At 31.1% G+C, this 20,988-nt stretch overlaps 2 protein-coding genes across 2 annotated transcripts; both read right to left on the bottom strand.

The window, feature by feature from the left end:
• Positions 1 to 1,214: 1,214 nt before the first annotated feature.
• Positions 1,215 to 12,689, bottom strand: LOC108726801 (uncharacterized). Its single transcript, XM_018454571.1, has 7 exons — positions 12,031 to 12,689; positions 8,459 to 9,013; positions 3,495 to 4,097; positions 3,198 to 3,297; positions 2,853 to 2,963; positions 2,386 to 2,542; positions 1,215 to 1,417 (listed from the first exon to the last, which is right to left on the bottom strand). Exons 1-7 carry the CDS (start codon positions 12,687 to 12,689, stop codon positions 1,215 to 1,217), a joined length of 2,388 nt encoding a protein of 795 aa, XP_018310073.1.
• Positions 12,690 to 14,214: 1,525 nt separating this feature from the next.
• On the bottom strand, positions 14,215 to 20,238 carry LOC108726803 (uncharacterized). Its single transcript, XM_018454572.1, has 9 exons — positions 19,457 to 20,238; positions 19,188 to 19,287; positions 18,994 to 19,104; positions 18,646 to 18,801; positions 15,831 to 16,621; positions 15,570 to 15,669; positions 15,382 to 15,492; positions 14,523 to 14,678; positions 14,215 to 14,268 (listed from the first exon to the last, which is right to left on the bottom strand). Exons 1-9 carry the CDS (start codon positions 20,236 to 20,238, stop codon positions 14,215 to 14,217), a joined length of 2,361 nt encoding a protein of 786 aa, XP_018310074.1.
• Between the last annotated feature and the right edge of the window lie 750 nt (positions 20,239 to 20,988).

The raw sequence follows: 20,988 nt of genomic DNA on the forward strand, positions 1-20,988 counted from the left end.
TAAAGTACGATACAGACACAAAACGTGTCTGTTCGCCACTGATCGCAGTGATGAACAGTATTCTTCGCTGAGCAGAACATAACTCATATTTCATGTGCGCCTGCGTCTGAAGAGAACTGAAAAGCCACGTCAAGCGGATGGTCAACAAATATATAGAAAGTTTCAAAGGGGTTGCGTGCAAGTTTATTTAAAATTTTCCTTCAATGTAAGGAACAAAAAGTTTTCTACGAGGAGTTATGAAAGGGTGAATTTTTCGTAATGAAAACTTACTGATAATAATAGTGAGTAATCAAAACATAGGTTTTATCTTGATAGAATATAATAAAAAGTAACCGGTTTTATCCCCTAATATATTCCAAACAGTATTTTTTGTTCCTTATATTATTATAATCATTTCTTTTTTTAAATAAAATGTGTACGGCATTGAAATACTAAACGTTACAATCTCCATATATAATAAAATATTATTTGCTCGCATGTCATTCTGATGTCACTAAGTTTTTGACAGTGCGTAAAATGAATTCTCGAGTGTGGTAATAGTTTCAAAAAATAAATAATGTTGCTATACAGCTTATGTTTATTATACATATACTATAATACTGTTTGGTATCTTAAAAGAAAACAAATTTTTCAATCAAAAATTTATTGAGATTAAAATATCTAAAGCTGATTCTATTATACATTAGTTGCAAAACGGAGCAGTTTGCCGAAGGAGCAATTTGGACTTTGTTCTTTAACATATATACCTATTATTGTATGTACTACATGCGATAAGACATTATTGAAAAGTATGTAAATCTCATGTTCCGATTTTGATTTGGGACATACAATGATTGGACATTTTAATTCGATTAAAAAATTAAGCAATTTTATACATTAAAATAAATAACCATAAAGTAAAAAGCACAAACAATTTTTCTGTGATTATCAAGATCAGCCTTTCCTATCTTAATATCTCTCAGATATTTAATAGGTATTTATTGCTTGTATTTTTTTATAAATATCACAATATTTTTTTCTAGACATGTTTTTATGTTATAAGATTTTTAATTGACAGCAAGCATGTACTATGAAAGTCGCTGTGAGGCCACATGCACATGTCACGATCGAAACTGTAATAAATCCTGTTAGAGAGAGAGAGAGAGAAAAAAATTAGATTATATGTCGAGGGAAAAGTAATAACTCAGACAGGCAAAATGTCTTATCATGATGTTCTAATCGATGACAATCTTTTCCTGGGACAACGGTAAAATTGTTTGGAAGGTAATAACGCCACTGTACATGAAAAGTGTGCAGATCGTAACCAGATGTTTCTCCGTCCTCGCAGATGTTAGCATAATGTTTCGTACGTCCACGCTGAGAACATTCTCCAAATCCTCCTCGTGCTTCGAACATCGCCTGACTTGATCATAGCGATCTGATATGAAGATGCTATATTGACTGGCAGACATGAAGTCATAAAGAAGAAGAGGGATTAACATAATGTGTTATATTACAGTTACCCTGTTTTGCTGACATTTATGTTACATGTACGTTACATGTAACATTATGTTAACTGGGTTGATACATACATCCGTTTTCATAATCTAAAATATTTACTTTATTACTTAATTCGTGTTATGAGTCACAAATTATGGTGGAAAATAAGAATTGATCGCGAAGTAAACTCACAGTCAGAACATGAGTTTGTACGCAATAAGAATTTAATCATAATTGCATGGAGAACAGAGACTAGCATAAGTACAGTGATAGAGTTTGCAAGGAAAATTGCTTATCGAGAGGGACGATTGTATTTCAAAGAAAATATTCGTATTCGTTCGTCAAACTTTATATCAACTAGGAAAACGTTCATGTTTATCTTCATGTCTTCGCAACATGCAATTGCAACATAATGCTTATTAGGAAGAAATAGTTTTGTTTGACATGTGTTAAATGTTCTGATTTAAATGATTTAGTATTCGAATCGCATATGCAATTTCATATAATATAATGGTATGAAATAACTTTACAATAACCTTACAATCTCAACTAATAAAGTTTAATGATTCAATCGATTACATTTCGAAGCATATTAAAAACAGTCCCCGCAGTTTTCATGACCTAAAACATTTTCAACTGTTTTCTCCTCTGATTTCTTTTCAATTAACCATAATTACTGTCATTGAAAGTAACAAGCATATATTTAGTAAAATTGACATATGTAAATGACATGATACTTATTTTATAAAAAAGGATTTTAAATTATCTTATAGCAATTTGTAGATATAAAACACTAATATTGATGTCGTTTAACGCTACTGAAGACACGTAATTAAGACACAAACATACTTTAAAAAAAGTTACAACGTGCTTAGACAATCTTTTGTAGAAACAAGTATAACTTACTTACATCACCAAATGTTTTGAGCGAGAGATCGATGAACTTTCCAGAGATCTTGGTTGGCGCGTTAGACATAATAATCAGCAATACAACGCTACGTGCTTTTTTGTCCGGAAGACGATACCATTCGAGCCCGCAGGATGCAATGGCTACCTTTTCCGCCTATCGTTGGATTTATCATCACATAGCAATGGCCATAAAATGTGTTTGTATCATAATTTCATTTGCTATTACAAGGATATTGCAATTCGGTCCCTGTTTCTTTTTCATGATATATTTATAAAAATATTTAAAAACATATTTTAGCACGCAGTAGTAACTCTTTCAAAATTTGATTAAAATAGAATGTGCAATTTGGATTGCACATAATTTGATAATAAGTTATTCTAATCATGGAATATTGTTATTACTAATTTTATTATTATTGTCTGTGTTCTAAAAATCGGAATATATTAATATCTACAAATTTTACCTGATCTGTAAGTTGTTCACCATTGTAACAAAATAGAAACATATGAGTTGTCATATTTACAATACATATCCAGTAAGTACATAAAGTTGGTATATTCCTATTTTGCCAGTCCTATAAATAAGTGTTTCATATGATTATATTATTATTAAGTAATTTATTATTATGACTAACTATGAAATCTGATGTAACTATTTTTTAACGAAATATATTATTACGAATATTCGAGTCCAAATAAAATTTTTTAATCATAAGAAATTATTGAATTTTTATTTCTTTTTCTATTTTATTTTATGTTAAAATATTTAATTTATTTCGTTATTAACAATAATTGACCAACTTACTAACCACTAACATAAAATACACTAAAAGGCAAATAGTTATTGTGTTCACCAGATATTCCACCACATATATTTCCTGTAAGGTATGCTGCACTAACCGTAAAAAACTGAAATACAATTACCAAAGGTGATAATTGAAACTTAGACTAATAAATAATAAAATGATAAATTTTCGTAATAAAATGAGAAAATAGAAGGTTAGTAATTTTCATCGGTAATAAATATCAATATTAATAAGTACACGTTAATTGGAGCGAGTACTAAAATTAAAATCATGAATAACATTCGCAAATTGCGGACTTACTTGCGCACTCTTGTTTGATGCTCGACTATCTCAGCTAGCATCATATCCATTTCACGCTCCTCTTGCCATTGTTTCTGCACGAAATCTCTCATTAAGCCGATTAAGATTTTCAATTGGCCGCAAGCATGTACCACAAAAATTGCGGTGAGACCGCATGCACATATCACGATCGAAGCTGCAATAAATCCTGTTAGACACTGAATTACAAAGACCGTCTCGTAAACAGGGCTGACTTGCACGTCGAGGGAAAAGAAGTAACCCGGACATGCAAATTGTCTTATGGTGACATTCTGATCGATGAACTTTCCCTGGAATAACGGCAGAATTGAAATGGTGCTGCTGTACATGAAGATCGCACAGATCGTAACCAGACGTTTGCCCGTCCTCGCAGATTTCAGCATAATGTTCCGTGCTTCTGCGCTGAGAACGTTTTTCCAATCTTCCTCGACATGTTTCAAGCATCGCCTGAGCTTATCATAGCGAAATATGAAAATACCATATTGACTGACAGGCATGAAGTCATAGAGGAGAAGAGGGATCATATGTAGTCGAATTCGCGCCGTTTCTGCCATCAACCAATAAAGGACACCAGGTATAATGTCGCTAGAGAGGAAAATGTAGGATATACAGATTAATAAAAGATTGTGTGCTTTTAAATATACGGATCTTCCTTTACTGATGGAAGGCCAAGCACCGAGCGCGAGCAAAATGTTGCGAGTTGGTTGCGTAATATACAAAATATCGTTCTGGTGATATTTATTTTGTGGCATTTCTGTATGAATTTAGACAAATATTTTACGATACTCTCGGGCTTTATCCGTTTATTTAATGCGAAACCTGAATGCGAACTGAATGTGAACTGAATCGTCACCAGTCGTCGAAGGGTGAAACCAACTCGCGCATATGCTTGCGCATTTAAAAAATTCATGTCTGCATGAGAAGAGAGAACAGAAGCAGAGAAGTTTATGGGTAGAGTTGTTCGCTGAGGACAGGATTATTTTCCATGAAATGTATTCTTATCCTCTTACGTACATTGACTTTTATAGGAAAATCATTACATTTAACTTTCTTTCTTTGTGAAATCTAACTTACAATCATAATGTTGACCGTGAAGCTAACAGTTTTGATTTCTACGAGAATTTTTCTATTAGTTTAACTTTTGTAGATATGTATGTAGTTAACCAATACAGAAAGTTCACTTTTAATGAGATTATTTCGTTAAGTAATTCAAATCATACGTTTCAAATTATATCAATTTTTTTAATACATTTTAGAGAGCATCTCATTTTGTTTCAGAAGGTACGTTAGTAGATGTTTTATAAATAAATATATCATATTATCGTGAAAAACTTATCATTTTGTACAGCACATCACATGTGCAACTCACATTATTATCTTGTTATACGTACTGCACTTTCTATTGTGAATGATTAACAGGTTGCATTTTTGTTTTGATAATCATTATCATTGTTTACTCGACAACAGTCCGAAATACATTAAAATATAGAATCGCCGATTTGATCACCTGAAACAATTAATAAATATTTTTTATTATAAGATTCTTTCTACTAACATCGGAGAATATTATGTATTTATGGTATCATTGAAATCTAGCAACATTTTATATAAAAATATATATTTTGCTTACATCATTAAATGTCTTTAAAGAAAGACGATCAATTTTCCTAAGATAATTTTTGTCAGAATAAATGATATATATTTGTTATAGCACCACATTACTTTTTGCTGGAAGACGATACCATTCTAGCGTATTTGCTCTCCAAGCTACTTGATCTGTCTATCGTAATAAATATATAGAATTGCTTTTATTTATGCAGGTAAAAGGTTTCAATTCTTACGTAAGTAAATATTTTTAACAAATAAGAATTAACATCCGACCGTCTAAACGTATAACATACATACGTTTGAGAGTGCCAATGATCGGTCAAAGTTATATGTTATGAATTCAATATAGATTTTTAATTTTTTTATTTTAATTATCCGAATGTTTCGGCGCACAGTCACATCTGAGATAATTAAAATTTTTTAAATTAAGAATATATGTTGTATTCATATCATGTAACTTTAACCGACCATTGGCTCTCTCAAACGTATAAATATTTTTATTTCTACATGTTTATATAGAAACAAAAGAAGAAGCACAAAAGAAAAATATTAACCTTGTCAGAAGTTAGAGTAACATGAAAGGTATATGCGTTCGCAATATTTCCACATCTTGCCATTCCTGCGTGTTCAACATACACTCTGCAGTTAGATCCCCGTGACAAATTATCGATCAATGATTGTGGTATGTGTAATACATATTGCAGTATAATACAATAGACTGGAAAATTTTATTTATCATAATTTGAACTTTCTACCTACCATCAAGATACAAGATGTATCCCACACCCAGGTATTTTCTAATATTTCAAACAAACTACTTTTTTATGTAAATATGTACGGACGTATGTTTATGTTAAGCACAATGCAATGTTATCAATACGAAGTGCAGTTCAAAATGTATATTTGAAAAACGAAAAAACTTGACTCTTACAATTGATGTGCAAAAGCTATAATAATAGCTACATCATACGATACTTCGATCTGTTCGGGAATTACATTCATGTTTAAACGTTATTGAGAATATAAAGCTGCATTTTACATATATATATATATGTATAGATTGATAAATATGAAATTATATTTTTAGGTATTTTTTAATCTTTTTTTGTGTAATACATATTCGTGTAATACATTTCGCTGTAATATATATTACAGTGAAGTAAAGATCTGAATCATAATAAAATTTATATTAAGATAAAATAATTAGAATATAATTAATTATCTAAATACTTTGTATGAAATTACAATTAACTTTCTTTGTACTACGAAGAAAAGTTTTTACGCATTTTTCTGTATACGTGCATTATACATATGTACATTATAAGTCCTTATATTTGATATATCAATATCATAAACACATCAATATATAGTTTGATATTATCATTATGATGCGTTCGAATAGTATAACTTTCAACGAGAAGGAAGAGATTCACAGCAAAAATCTTCTATATATCAAAATTCAGCATAGTATCATTTTTAATTGTACGGTCAACACGATGCTACAAACGCTTTAAAGCGTTTTTCAGATGATCAGTTTGTAAAATTTTTTCTTCTAATTGATCCATCAAACGCTTCAAAACATTTGTAGCGAGACTTCGACCAAATAATATTATATAAGTAATAAAATAACGTTCCTTTCTTTCAGTCACGTTTATCAATAATAATAATAATACAAATTAATAATATATTAATATTAACATGTTAATATGTATACAAATTAATAAGACATATTAATTCGCCGACGAAGCAACTTGGACTTTGTTCTTTAACGTATGTACCTATTATTGTATGTACATGCGATAAAACATTCAAAAGTATGCAAATCTTAGGTTCTGATTTTGACTTGGGACATACAAAGATTGGACATTTTAATTCGATTAAAAAATTAAGCAATTTTATACGTTAAAATAAATAAAGTGAAAAGCACAAACAATTTTTCTATGATTATCAAGACCAGCCTTTCCTATTTTAATATCACACATACACACACACACACACACACACACACACACAGATATCTAATAGGTATTTCTTGCTTATATTTTTTTGATAAATATCACAATATTTTTTATCTAGACATGTTTTTATGTTATATGCATTATTTTATATGCATATCCATCAGAAATTGAATAAAGAATTATTCAAGAATTATATTATAAGGTCGGAATATGAACATTCGTAAATGTTTTCAATACATTTCATTTCAAACAAAGATATTTGTAAAATAAAAGCACTGTGTTTAAGAATGCTATTACTTTCATCTCACGGTAACAAATGTTTATTATTATTATTTTCCTGCTATTCATACTTTTCCGATTAATTCTTAAAATTTAGACAACTGTTCGAAGAAGATTTAAATATGTCACGGACATCTTAGCAACCTAAAATAAATTCATATCTTTATTAAGATACGCCCTTTTTCTCCGCAGAAATAATTTTCATGATTTTAACTTTGTGATTAAATAAATTTGAAAAATTAGCTATGTTACTTACATTGCCAAACGTTCTGAGAGAAATATCTACAAAATTTCCGGCTTTAAGTTTTAATGGGTTTTCGGAAATGGTTATAAGTAAAACCAATGCTCGTGCTGTTGTGTCTTCAAGACGGTACCATTCCAAAGTACGTGTTGTTAATGATACCTTTTCTCCCTGATTTTTATCAATTAAGTACAAATGTTAGTGATGTAAACAAGAAAAAATAACATTCCTCTAATGTTTCACTTCGTTGTTTGCTACATTTATTATATTGTACTGCCATCGACGATGAAAAATAATTCAACAACATATACCTGTTCGATGATTTGCTCGCCCATGTAGCAATAGATAAATATGATGTACCACAACATTATTAGTCCACTGATATATGCGCACATACTAACAACATTATGTTTTTCCCATTCCTGTAAATAGAACCTTTATAACTTTTTTAAAAAAACACTAACTTATGATACATCTTTTATCATTTATTTAAGCTTATATTTTCCTTGATATTTATTGTTATATAAATACTTTTGCGCACCATGATAATGTAATATCCTACTAAGCATATCATCACCGTAGATCCCATGATTTGTATTAAACTTGTATACTGAGTGGTACTCTGCACCAATTGTAAGAAACTAAAATATATTGCGAGAAGAACTATGAAAATCGTTTTTACCAAAAAAATTATCAGTATCTAATTCTATATATCTTTGATAATGGATAATACGTTATCCATTTTGCATAAACATACTATTGTGTATTAAGCTCTAACATAGTTGCTAGTGTAAAGACGTTAAACTTACAGTAAAAAATTAACAAATAAATCTCACTATTATACGCAAAGAGAAACTCACTTCCTTATTCTGATTTGCCGCTCCACGACAGTAGCCAACCTCTTGTTCAAGTTTTTCGGTTGATTCTCATTCACAAAATCGTTCATTAACGTCACAAGTATGTCTGATTGCGCGCAGAAATGCATCGCGCAAAGTGTCATGAAACCAAATGTCGTTACCGTAATCGTATATTTTATAAGTCCCGATAGAAATTGTATAAAATACACGATTTCGTAAACTGGACTACGTTGAACGTCAAATATAACGAGATAGGCAACGTGAGGTAGTGGTCTGATAGTGATATTTTCAGAAGTAATGATCTTTCCTATTGACAGAGGTATTATTATTCGAAAACCCATGCCACTGAAGTACATGAATATGGCACACATCATAATCAGACGTTTGCTAGTTCTGACTCTATCGATCATTGAGATGCGATCGCTAGGATTTATAACGTTTCGCCAGTCCTCATCAACGAATTTTAGACAGTTTCGCACCTCATTCTTGTAAAGCAGAGTACAACTATACTTGATGATTTCTATGAATGTGTATAGTCCGCTGGCCATAACTTTCACCCTTAAACGAAAGTCTGTCAACACCATAAATACATAAAGCATGGTCGGGATTAGTTCGCAGAAGAGGAACGTGAAACACGTGAGGATCAATGCGTTAGTCCCTATCAGTTCCAAAAAAAAAGAATTTGCATGTGTAAATGGCCATATTCCTAATAAACGAAAGAAGAAGCGATTCATCGCGAAAGCATTCTCTATATCACGTTCGTAATACTTGTTAGCAAACATTTTGAGAGACCAATTAAATCTACAATCTCTTATATGGAATCTTTCCACTTCATAGTATAATATCTTGTAGCATAAGAACACTTTTGTAAAGCACGATACAGACACAAAACGTGTCTATTCGCCACTGATCGCAGTATTCTTCGCTGAGCAGAACATAACTCATATTTCATGTGCGCCTGCGTGTGGAGGGAACTGAAAAGCCACGTCAAACGGATGGTTAACGAATATATAGAAACTTTCAAAGGGGTTGCGTGCAAGTTTATTTACGATTTTCCTTTATTGTAAGAAACAGAAGCTTTTCTACGGGAAGTTATGAAGGAATGAACTTTTCGTAATGAAAACTTACTGATAATAGTAGTGTATAACAGTGTATAAGTAAAACGTAAAAGTTGACTTGGATGAGTATAATGAAAAGTAACTGGATTTATCTCGTGACTATATTCCAAACAGTATGTTTGTCCCTTATATATATTATTATAAACATTTCTTTAATTAAAATCTGTACGTCGTTGAGGCATAATAAACATTACAATTCTCCATATAAAATTATTTTTTCGCGTGTTCATTCAGACGTTTCGGAGATTTTGATGCTGCTTAAACGAATCTCCGATATGAATTACCGAGTGGTAATTCATTCATGTTTTCGAAAAATAAATAATATTGTTTAAATTTACATCTTATTTCTATTATAATAATGTACTATTGCTTGATATCTTAAAAGAAGATAAATTATGCAATCAAAGATATATTTAGATTAAAATGTCTAATGCTGATCCTACATTAGTCGCAAGTAAATCTCAAGTTCGTTGTGACGGGTCAATTGGTTTGCTGTCATAGGCAAGGTTACGATTGATTTGTCATTAATATAGAATCATCTTACTGCGTCAAATTTTTGCATTCTTCGTATGTTCATATTAAGTACAATGCGATATTATCGATACGAAATGTAGCTTAGAATGTAGATTTGAAAAATGAACAATGACATAGAATAATTGCGCTTGATGTATAGGAGTTATAATAATAGTTGCATCATGATATACTTCGATCTGTTCGCTAATTACAATCGCGTCCAAAAATTATCAAGAATATAAAGCTGCATTTTATGTAGATACATGTGATTGATAAATATGAAATTATATTTTTATTTCTTAATTTTTTCAGTGCTCTAATTCATCTTACAATGAAGTGAAAATCCGATTCATAACAAAATTTATATAAAAATAAAATAGCCGTTAAATTTAATTAATTATCAGAATATATATATGCTTTCTATAAAATTATAATGTTTACTTTCTTCGTGTTGAGAAACAAAAATTTCTTACGTACTCTTCTATATACCTACATACGTTATGCGTACATGGACATTTTAATTAGATAGAAAATTAACCAATTTTGTACGTTAAAATATAATAAATAATCATAAAGTACATGAAAAGCACAAACAATTTCCTTCTGACTACCAAGATCAGTCTTTTCTGTTTTAATGTAACATCAGATATCTAACAGATAGTTCTTGCTTACATTTTTAAATGAATCTCATAATATCTTTCTTTTAGACATTTTTATATTATTTTACATGCATATCCATCAGAAATTGAATAAAGAATTATTGTCAATCAAGAATTATACAATGAAGTCCGAATATGAATATTTGTAAACGTTCATAATATATTTCATTTCAAATAAAGATATTTGATAAAGAAAAGCACTCTGTTTAAGTATACTGTTACTTCGATAGCGTGGCTACAAATGTTTATTATTATATTGTTCTATTCCTATTCATACATTTCCGATTAATTCTTAAAATTCAGTGATCAACTGATCGAAGAATATTTAAATATGTCACGGTCATCTTAGCAACCTAAAATAGATGCATATCTTCATTAAGATACGCTCTTCATCCCTCAGAAATCATTTTCATGATATTAATTTTATTGTTAAATAAATTTAACAAAATAGCTGTATTACTTACATTACCAAATGTTCTTAGAGAAATATCTATGAAATTTCCTGCTTTAAGTTTTAATGGGTTTTCGGAAATGGTTATAAGTAAAATCAATGCTCGTGCTGTTGCGTCTTCAAGACGGTACCATTCCAAAGTGCGTGTTGTTAATGATACTTTTTCTCCCTAGTTTTTATCAATCAAGTACTAGCGTTAATGGTGTAAACAATGAAAATAATATTTTTCTAGTATTCCACTTTGTTGTTTGTTACATTTATTATATTGTACTGCCATCGACGATGAAAAATAATTCAACAACATATACCTGTTCGATGATTTGCTCGCCCATGTAGCAGTAAATAAATATATTGTATGACAACATTATTAGTCCACTGATATATGTACACATACGAATAACATTGTGATTTTCCCATTCCTGTAAAATAAACCTTTATTAATTTTTTTACACAGATTTATAACGTAATACATCTTTTTTGTCGTTTATCTAAACTTATATTTCCTTTGAAATTTATTGTTATGTAAATATTTCTGCGCACCATGATAGTGTAATATTCTACGAAGCATATCATCACCGTAGATCCCATGATTTGTATTAAACTTGTATACTGAGTGGTACTCTGCACCAATTGTAAGAAACTAAAATATATTGCGAGAACTATGAAAATTATTTTTCACCAAAATTATTAGTAGCAAATCCTCTGATAATGAATAACACGTTGCTCATTTTGCAAAACGTACTATTGCGTATTAAGCTCTAACATAGTTGCTAGTGTAAATACGTTAAAGAATTAACGAATGAATCTCATTATTGTACGCACGGAAAGACTCACTTCCGTATTCTGATTTGACGCTCCACGACAATAGCCAATCTCCTGTTCACGTTTTTCGATTGATTCTCGCTCACGAAATCGTTCATTAATGTTACAAGTATGTCAGACTGCCCACAAAAGTGCATCGCGCAAAGTGTCATGAAACTAAAAGTTGTAATCGAAATCGTGTACTTTATAAATCCTGCTAGAAATTGTATGAAATATATGATTTCGTAAACTGGACTACGCTGCACGTCAAGTATAACGAGATAGGCAACGTGAGGCAGTGGTCTAATAGTGATATTTTCAGAAGTAACGATCTTTCCTATTGACAAAGGTACTATTATTCGAGCAGCAATGCCAGTTGAATACACGAATGTGGCACACATCATAATAAGACGTTTGCTAGTTCTGACTCTGTCGATCATCGAGATGCGGTCACTCGGATTGATAACATTTCGCCAGTCCTCATCAACGAATTTTAAACAGTTTCGTACTTGATTCTTGTATAGCAGGGTACAACTATACTTGATGATTTCTATTAACGTGAATAGTCCACTGGCCATAACTTTCACCCTCAAACGAAAGTCTGTCAACACCAAAAATACATAGAGCATAGTCGGGATTAATTCACAAAAGAGGAACGTGAAACACGTGAGGATCAGTGCGACCGTCTCCATCAGCTCCAGAAGAAAAAAATTTGCGCGTGTAAATGGCCATATGCCTAATAAACGAAAGAAGAAGCGGTTCATCGCGAAAGCATTCTCTATGTCACGTTCGTAATACTTGTTAGCAAACATTTTGAGAAACTGATTAATTTTACAATTTCTTATATGAAGTTTTTCCACTTCATAGTATAGCTGGTAGCACACTTTTGAAAACACTTTTGTAATGCACGACACAGACGCGAAATGTGTCTGTTCGTCACTGATCGCAGTGAAGAGCAGTATCTTTCGTTGAACGCAACATAACTCATAATTTATATGCGCCTGCGTATCAAAGGAATTGAAAAGCCACGTCAAACGGATGGTTAACAAATATATAAAAACTTTCGAAGAGGTTACGCGCAAGGCAGGTTGCGTAATAGTTTATTTATGATTTAACAAATCTATAGAAACTTTCAAAGGGATTGCGTGCAAGAGAAATTGCATACAAATTTATTTACGATTTTCCCTTATTGTAAGGAACAAAAAGTTTTCTACGGGAAGTTATGATGGGGTAAACATTTCGCAAACTTACCGAGAATAATAATGTGTAAGCAAAGCATAGAAGTTGACTTGGCAAAGCATACGTGGAAAAATAATTATATTTATCATTCGACTATATATTGAACAATTCGTTTTTCCTTGTATTAAAATCACTTTTTTTTATTAAAATGTGTACTGCATGTAGAAGCCTTACAATGATCTTTATAAAATGTTACCCCTAAAAAAACTTTTTTATAAAAATAAATATATATGTATGTAATATATGTATGTTAGAAAATATCAAATATTACGTCCTTCCTAAAATAAAAGTTTATTTTCTTAATAAGCTATTTAAATATAATTGTTTAAAAATTAACTTTTCAAAAACGAATATGATATCAATGTGCAATTAGCTAAATATTACTTAAAAAGGATCTCGAAAAGGCTTATATATTTAAACCCCCTCCCCTAATTCTATATATACAATTCATAAAAGCAATAATTAAACAAAAGAAAGATATTAATAATTTGCTTACTAATCTTGTAAATTCGTTATCTATGATTATAAATCAAAATCAATATTATATTACATATTATTTCTTCATATAAATTTGTAATGTATAAAGTAAATGTAAATGTGTAAAACAACGATGCGCAAAACGCATCGTTTCGCACACTTGCCGGTTGCCGCTGAGCGATATCGGTTTCTACTCAGTGCTGTTATTTGCTTTTGAATGAAGTAATGATTCAGTTTATGTACAAATTTATATAAAAATAAAATAGTTATCAGAGAGAGATAAATTTAATTAATTATTGAACTGCTTTCTATGAAAACTTAATGTATATTCCGCCGTACTGAGAAACAAAAATTTCTTACGCATTCTTCTGTAAATATACATTATTATATTAAGTTTTACATTTGACATGTCTATAAAATTCTCTTTATGATACGATATTATCATTATAATGAATTCTAGTCATAGTTCCGGAAAGAAGAAAAAGGACAGGATAGAAATATTCATTTAATTGTTTTTATAAGCATGTTAAAATACGTCACAGCTGCTTTGATAACCTGAAAAATGAGCATAATATCCTAATGTAGTTATTTTCTTATTATTTCTTCGTGATTTTATTTTTATTCAACTAATATGGTAGGACTTCTTAGGTAAATACAATTAAGAAATATTGTACTTAATTTATGTCTATTATATTTTAATAATAATTATTACTATTGGATAACGCGCGCGTATTTAATTCTAATATTTATACAATTGTGTTATTGATTCATGTAAAAATGAGTGAATGCTTTTAAACGTGTATGCTTACATCGCCATATGTTTTTAATGATAGATCCATAATGTTTCCAGCAGTAATCTTGGTGGGCAAATTCGACATGATTATCACCAACACGATCCCACGCGCATCCTTATTTGGAAGACGATACCACTCGAGTATGCAAGACGTTCTAGCTATTTTCTCAGCCTGTTATTAATATTATCAAGTACGTGTAGAAAATTTTTTGTGGATTTAAACATCGCTGATAAATATTATAGAAATGTTTCCAACAACTTCTTCTCAAGTATTGTCTTGTATAAAGTAATAAAGCATTACACTATAAACTATACATATTATTATACATATACTATATAGCAGTAATGCCCAATCTTTCTTAAACTAAAGACCATTTTCAAATTGTATATCTTACGGACTGCATGAAGTCTATTCCGGTGGATATGCATATATGTATATAAAATATTTTATACTGATATTAAGATAAAAATTTTTTATCTGTTATACTGATTTTAATAATTGTTTTACACGACTATACACTTCGTTTAAAAATAAGTACCAAAACTCACTCTGAATTTTATCTCATCAATAAGAAAAAATAAAAAATTAAGATAATTTATAAAAATCAATTATTTTACAATCATATTTATTTATGAAAAGCTGCATTTTCGAGTATAAATTAAAAAAATTTTTTGGTGAATCTCAAATGCATTTTAAATTTGTATAAAATAGAGAATATAATTTTATATTCTCGACTATGAATCGGCGAGCTACGAGTTACGCATCACTGCTACATCTTATATAATATAATCGTACGTATACTAAAAAATAATTGTTACATATATCACCATCGCACGATTTTATCTTTCCGAGGAAAAGGTTTGAACAGACATACCTGAACAGTAAGTTGTTCACCAGTGTAACAAAACATAAACATGTTTATCAACATGGACATAAGTGCTGTAAAGTAAGAACTCATAGCTAATGAATTGCTATTTTCCCATTCCTATAAATATTATATTATTGCTGGAAATATTCTTTTTGCTTTGTTATTGAAACTCCCGAATATATAAAATTACGAACTATTATTATAAAATATCCTAGAATGCAGGCATTCATCGTACACCCCATCAATTCTATTAGACACGCTTGTTGTAGAGTATTTTCTACCAATTGCAAAAAACTGAAATGTTGACGGCACCGAATCAATACATTCAGAAAATGAGAAATTAGAATTGTCTGTACAAATATGATGTTAAATACCGATTAGTGAATAATCACTGTTACAACCGTTTAGTCACTGCATGTATATAATTTTAATAAAATAAACTCTAAAATTCTTACCTTCGAATTCTTATTTGATGTTCAACCATTATTGCCAGCTTCCTGTTCACTTCTCGTTTCTGTTGCCATTTCTCCTTTACAAAATTTCTCATCAAATTCATCAGGATTTTTAACTGGCCGCAGATGTGCATCACGAAGACCGTTGCAAGACCACATAAACCTGTTGTTATCGAGTAAGTGATTATCCCAGATAATATTTGTATTGCAAAGATCAGCTCGTAAGTGGGGCTGACTTGTACATCGAAGAAAAGGAAATAAGCCGGGCAAGGCAGAGGTTTGATCGTAACATTTTGTGGAGTGATAATTTTTCCTTTGGCAAATGGCAAGATCAGTCGAAAAGAGAGCCCGCTGCCATACATGAAAACCGCGCAAAGTGTAACCAGACGTCTTCCAATTTTTGCAGATTCGATCATCGTATTTCGCGCTTTCGCATTCGTAACAACTTTATAATCTTCCTCGATGTGCTGCAAGCAGCGTTTTATATTCTTCTCATGGAATACCAAATTGCTATATTTACCACAGGCCATGAAGCCAAAAAGAAGCAAAGGGATTGTTCGGACCCTGACGCGTGGTCTCTTCTCGATCAACCAAAAAAGAACCCCGGGTATCAGGACAGAATAGAGAAGAATGTGACAGATCGAGATTAAGAAGTACTTCCCAATTTTCTCGCGGGTAGATTTTTTCCCATAAGAAGGCCATACTCCAAGTAAGCTTAGAACGTTTCGCGTCAAATATGTAATGTAAATTATGTCGTCTTTATAATGCTCGTTGCGCAACATTCTTTTGTCGATCTTATGCGAAGTCTTTATTCAAACTGGGTGGCTACTGACCACTGCGAATACATACTGTCAATAAAATAAATTCGTCGTTTGCGCTTGCGCGCATTATAAATTACAATATTGCATGAAGGAGAAAGTTTGAAAGCAGTAGAGTTTCTAAGTCAACTTGCTCACCAAGGGTTGGAATTGCTTTCCAGGAATAGTGTTTTCATTCATCATAGTGTACATTTTTTTTAAACAACTTAGAATAATCTTTTTGACGACTTCAACTTTTCTTCCTGTATTAAAACTCGTAATTGCATTGGACATTGACCGCCCACAATGGTTCTGATTACATAATACATAGTACAATATATATCGAAATATTTCAATTTGTTTAGAGATTGACACATAGAGATTATGTGAAAACAATCGTGATGTTTTCGTTAGTTTGGCGACGTTAATGCCCTAAAGATGGATATTCAGTAAAAAAAATATCAATTTTGTATCAAAAAAGATGTCATAAGAAAAACATCAAAAATTACTTATTCTCTTTTTTACAGTATCTTACTATATTCTACCATAACTTGTAATTGTGTGAGAGGCTAAAAATTAAAACACTATATCGTTTTAATATGCCGATGAAGTTTTTTGTTTATCTGGAAAATAATCGTGTTTAATTGTCTCTGTTACAACTTGCAATTGGAAAGTCACATCTAGCGGATGTATAATGTATGCATAGAAACTTTTGAAATGATGCACGCAAACTTTGTCATTTTCTCCCATCGTAAGAGACTGAAAGTTGTTCTGTTGAAATCAATGAAAAGATTGACGTTCGTAAAGAAAACTTACTAATAATAGCAGCTGTATAAGCAAAACACGATTTATTACTTGGCAGAATATCTGCGGAAAAGAAACTGCATTTATCATTGTATCTTAAATAATAAATAGTATTCTGTTATTTATATCATCGTTATTTTCGACTAAAATTAAAGTATGTGCATTTAGATAGTAAAGTTACAGTGCTCTGTAGGAATAATATTTTATCACGTGCAGAGATTTTAATGTGTAAGATGGATTTCCAAGTGTAGTAATGGTTTCAAAGCAAAGAGAGATTACTTATTGTATAACTCATTTCTAGCTCATATAACATTGAAATGCTGCTTGAAACTTTAGGATAAGAAAAATTGTGCAATGAATTAATTAAATAAGAATATATTTAAAGTAATATTACACCGTATATATTATGCTTATTGCATCGATTTTTGTTCTTTTCCTACAATACATTGTTAAGTTTAGATTATAGTTTCGAAGACCATTGACTGACAATTGATGTGTATTAGTTTGTGATACGTCAGGCTATACTTTTGCTCGCAAGTTACAATCGTGCACAAAAGTTAACAGGTACAATAAAACAGCATTCATATATGTATGGAATTGATAAATGTAACATTACTTTTAGTTATATCATAATTTCTACTCAGTGCTCTTATTCGTGTTGTAATGAAATAAAGAAATTTATTTAAATGTATACAGAAGATAAGATAGTAATTAAAAAAATTAAAAAATTAAATAATTATCGAAATTTCTATAAAAATGTAATATTCAGTTTCTCGTCGTACTGAGAAATGAAATTTCTTACTCACGCTTCCATATATATACATTATATCAAACTTTTTGTACCAAACTTTTGGACCATTTATATATAATAAACATATACAATATGATATTATCATTACGATGCGTCCGTAGTCATAGTTCCGATAAGAAGAAGGAAATACAGAACATAATATTCAGCTGGTCATTTTCAGAAGCATATTAAAATACGTCACAGCTGTCTTTACAACCTGAACAATAAGCACAATATCTCGTAGTTATTTATCACTTCGTCGTAACTTTATTTAACTAACGTGATAGGCTGATTAAAAAATATGATATTTGATTCACGTCTATTAAGCCATTGATAATAATTTTTGGATAACATAATTGACCGCCGTGTTACAATTGTTATTAATTTCTGAAAAAATGAGTGAATGCTTTTGAACAAATATGCTTACGTCGCCATAAGTCTTGAATGATAAATCCACGATCTTCCCAGCTGTGATCTTAGTCGGCAAGTTTGACGTGATTATTATCAATACGATCCCACGCGCGTCTTTATTCGGAAGACGATACCACTCGAGTACGCAAGATTTTCTAGCTACTTCCTCTGCCTGTTATTAATATTATCGAGTATATATAGGAAAATTTTTGCTGATTTAAACATTGTTCAAAAAATATCATAAAAACTTTTATAATAATTTCTCAAATATTTTGCATAACTGAGAGTTATTATACATATATTATTATATACTATACGATAAGGAAAAAGAAAAAGAAGAAGGAAAAAATGTGGACAAACATACCTGAACGGTAAGTTGCTCACCAGTGTAACAAAACAAGAACACATTTATCATCATGGATATAATTGATGAAAAATAGGAGCACATAGCTATCCGATTGCTGTTCTCCCATTCCTATAAACGTTGTATTTTATTGTTGGAAATAACTTTCTTTTGCTTTGTTACTGAAACTCCCGGATATATAAAATATTACAAACCATTATTATAAAATATCCTAGAAGGCAGATTAACATCGTGCATCCCATCAATTCTATTAGACACGCTTGATGTAGAGTATTTTCCATCAATTGTAAAAAACTGAAATGTCGATGGCACCGAATCAATGTATTCAAAAAATGAAAATTGAAATTACCTACACACTGCATGTATATGATGTTAACCGATTAGCGAACAATAAATTATTATAAACGTTCAATCACTTGATGTATGTGATTTTAATAAAAGAATAAAACTCTTAAACTCTTACCTTCGAAATCTTATTTGATGTTCAACCATTCTTGCCAGTTTTCTATTCAGTTCTCGTTTTTCAAGCCACTTTTCCTCGACGAGATTTGTCATCAAATTTATGAGGACCTTCAGCTGGCCGCAGGCGTGCATCACGAAAACAGTCGCAAGACCACATAAACCTGTTGTTATCGAGTAAGTGATTATCCCGGATAATACTTGTATTGCAAAGAGCAGCTCATAAGTAGGGCTGATTTGCACATCGAAGAAAATGAAGTAACTCGGACAAGGTAGAGGTCTGAGTGTGATGTTTTGTGGAGTGACAACTTTTCCCCTGGCAAATGGCAAAATCAATCGAAAGGAAAGTCCACTGCTGTACATGAAAATCGCACAAAGTGAGACTAGACGTCTTCCAATCTTCGCAGATGTAATCATCGTGTCCCGCGCTTTTATGTTGGTAACGTTTCTATAATCTTCCTCGATGTGCTCCAAGCAGCGTCTAATTTTCTTTTCATGGAATAGCAGATTGATATATTTACTACAAGCCATCAAAACAAAAAGAAGCAGAGGAATCGTCTGGACTCTAACGCGTGTTCTCTTTTCAATAAACCAGAAAAGGATTCCAGGAAGGAAAACGCAATAGAGAAGAATGTTACAGCTCGAGATTAAGAAGTACCTCCAGACTTTCGCGCCGGTAAAATCTTTTTTATTGTTAGACGGCCAAATTCCGAGTAGGCCTAGAATGTTTCGCGTCAAATGTGTGACGTAAATCATGTCATCTTTATAATGCTTATTGTGGAACATTCTTTTGTTGATCCTGTGTGAAACCTTTGCGCAAACTGAATGGTGACTGATCGCTGCAAATACGAACTACCGATAAAGTAAATTCATTGTCCGTTTGCGCTTGCGCGCATTAAAGATTGAAAGATTGCGTGAATAGAAGGATTCGAAAGCAGGAGATTTTCTAAGTTTGCTCACCGAGGGTTGGAATTGTTTTCCTAGAATATGAATTCCATTCGTCAAAGTGTATATTTTTTTCAAGCAGCTAAGAATAACAACTGGCTTCAACTTTCTTTCCTGTGTAATGTAAATCTAAAACTCACGGTTACATCCGTTCGACGTTGATCGCCAATAATAGTTCCGATTACATAGTACAATAATATTTCGATTTGTTTAAAGATTAATACATATAAAAGCCATTGTGATTTTTCTAACATGATGACAATGTTGTGATAATGTCAGTGAATTAAATAAAGATAAAAAATATTTATATTTTTGTCCTATTATATTCTACGATAACCATTTGGTGCGAGAAAATAAACTTATTGAACTTTTGTAGTTGCGTGAGAGGTTAAAAATAAAAGCACTTAATCATTTTGATATATCGATGAAGTTTTCCGATTCTCTGAAAAAATAATCAGTTTAACTGTATTAATGTCTTTGTTACAACTTGCAACTGAAAAGCAACATCTAGCGAATGTATAATGTACGTATAGAAACTTTCGAAGTGACTGCGTGCAAACATATTTGTGCTTTTCTTCGTAAGGTAAAGAA

This window comes from Mycetomoellerius zeteki, unplaced genomic scaffold, assembly GCF_001594055.1.
Source record: "Mycetomoellerius zeteki isolate Tzet28-1 unplaced genomic scaffold, Tzet1.0 scaffold438, whole genome shotgun sequence".
Classification (NCBI taxonomy): domain Eukaryota; kingdom Metazoa; phylum Arthropoda; class Insecta; order Hymenoptera; family Formicidae; genus Mycetomoellerius; species Mycetomoellerius zeteki.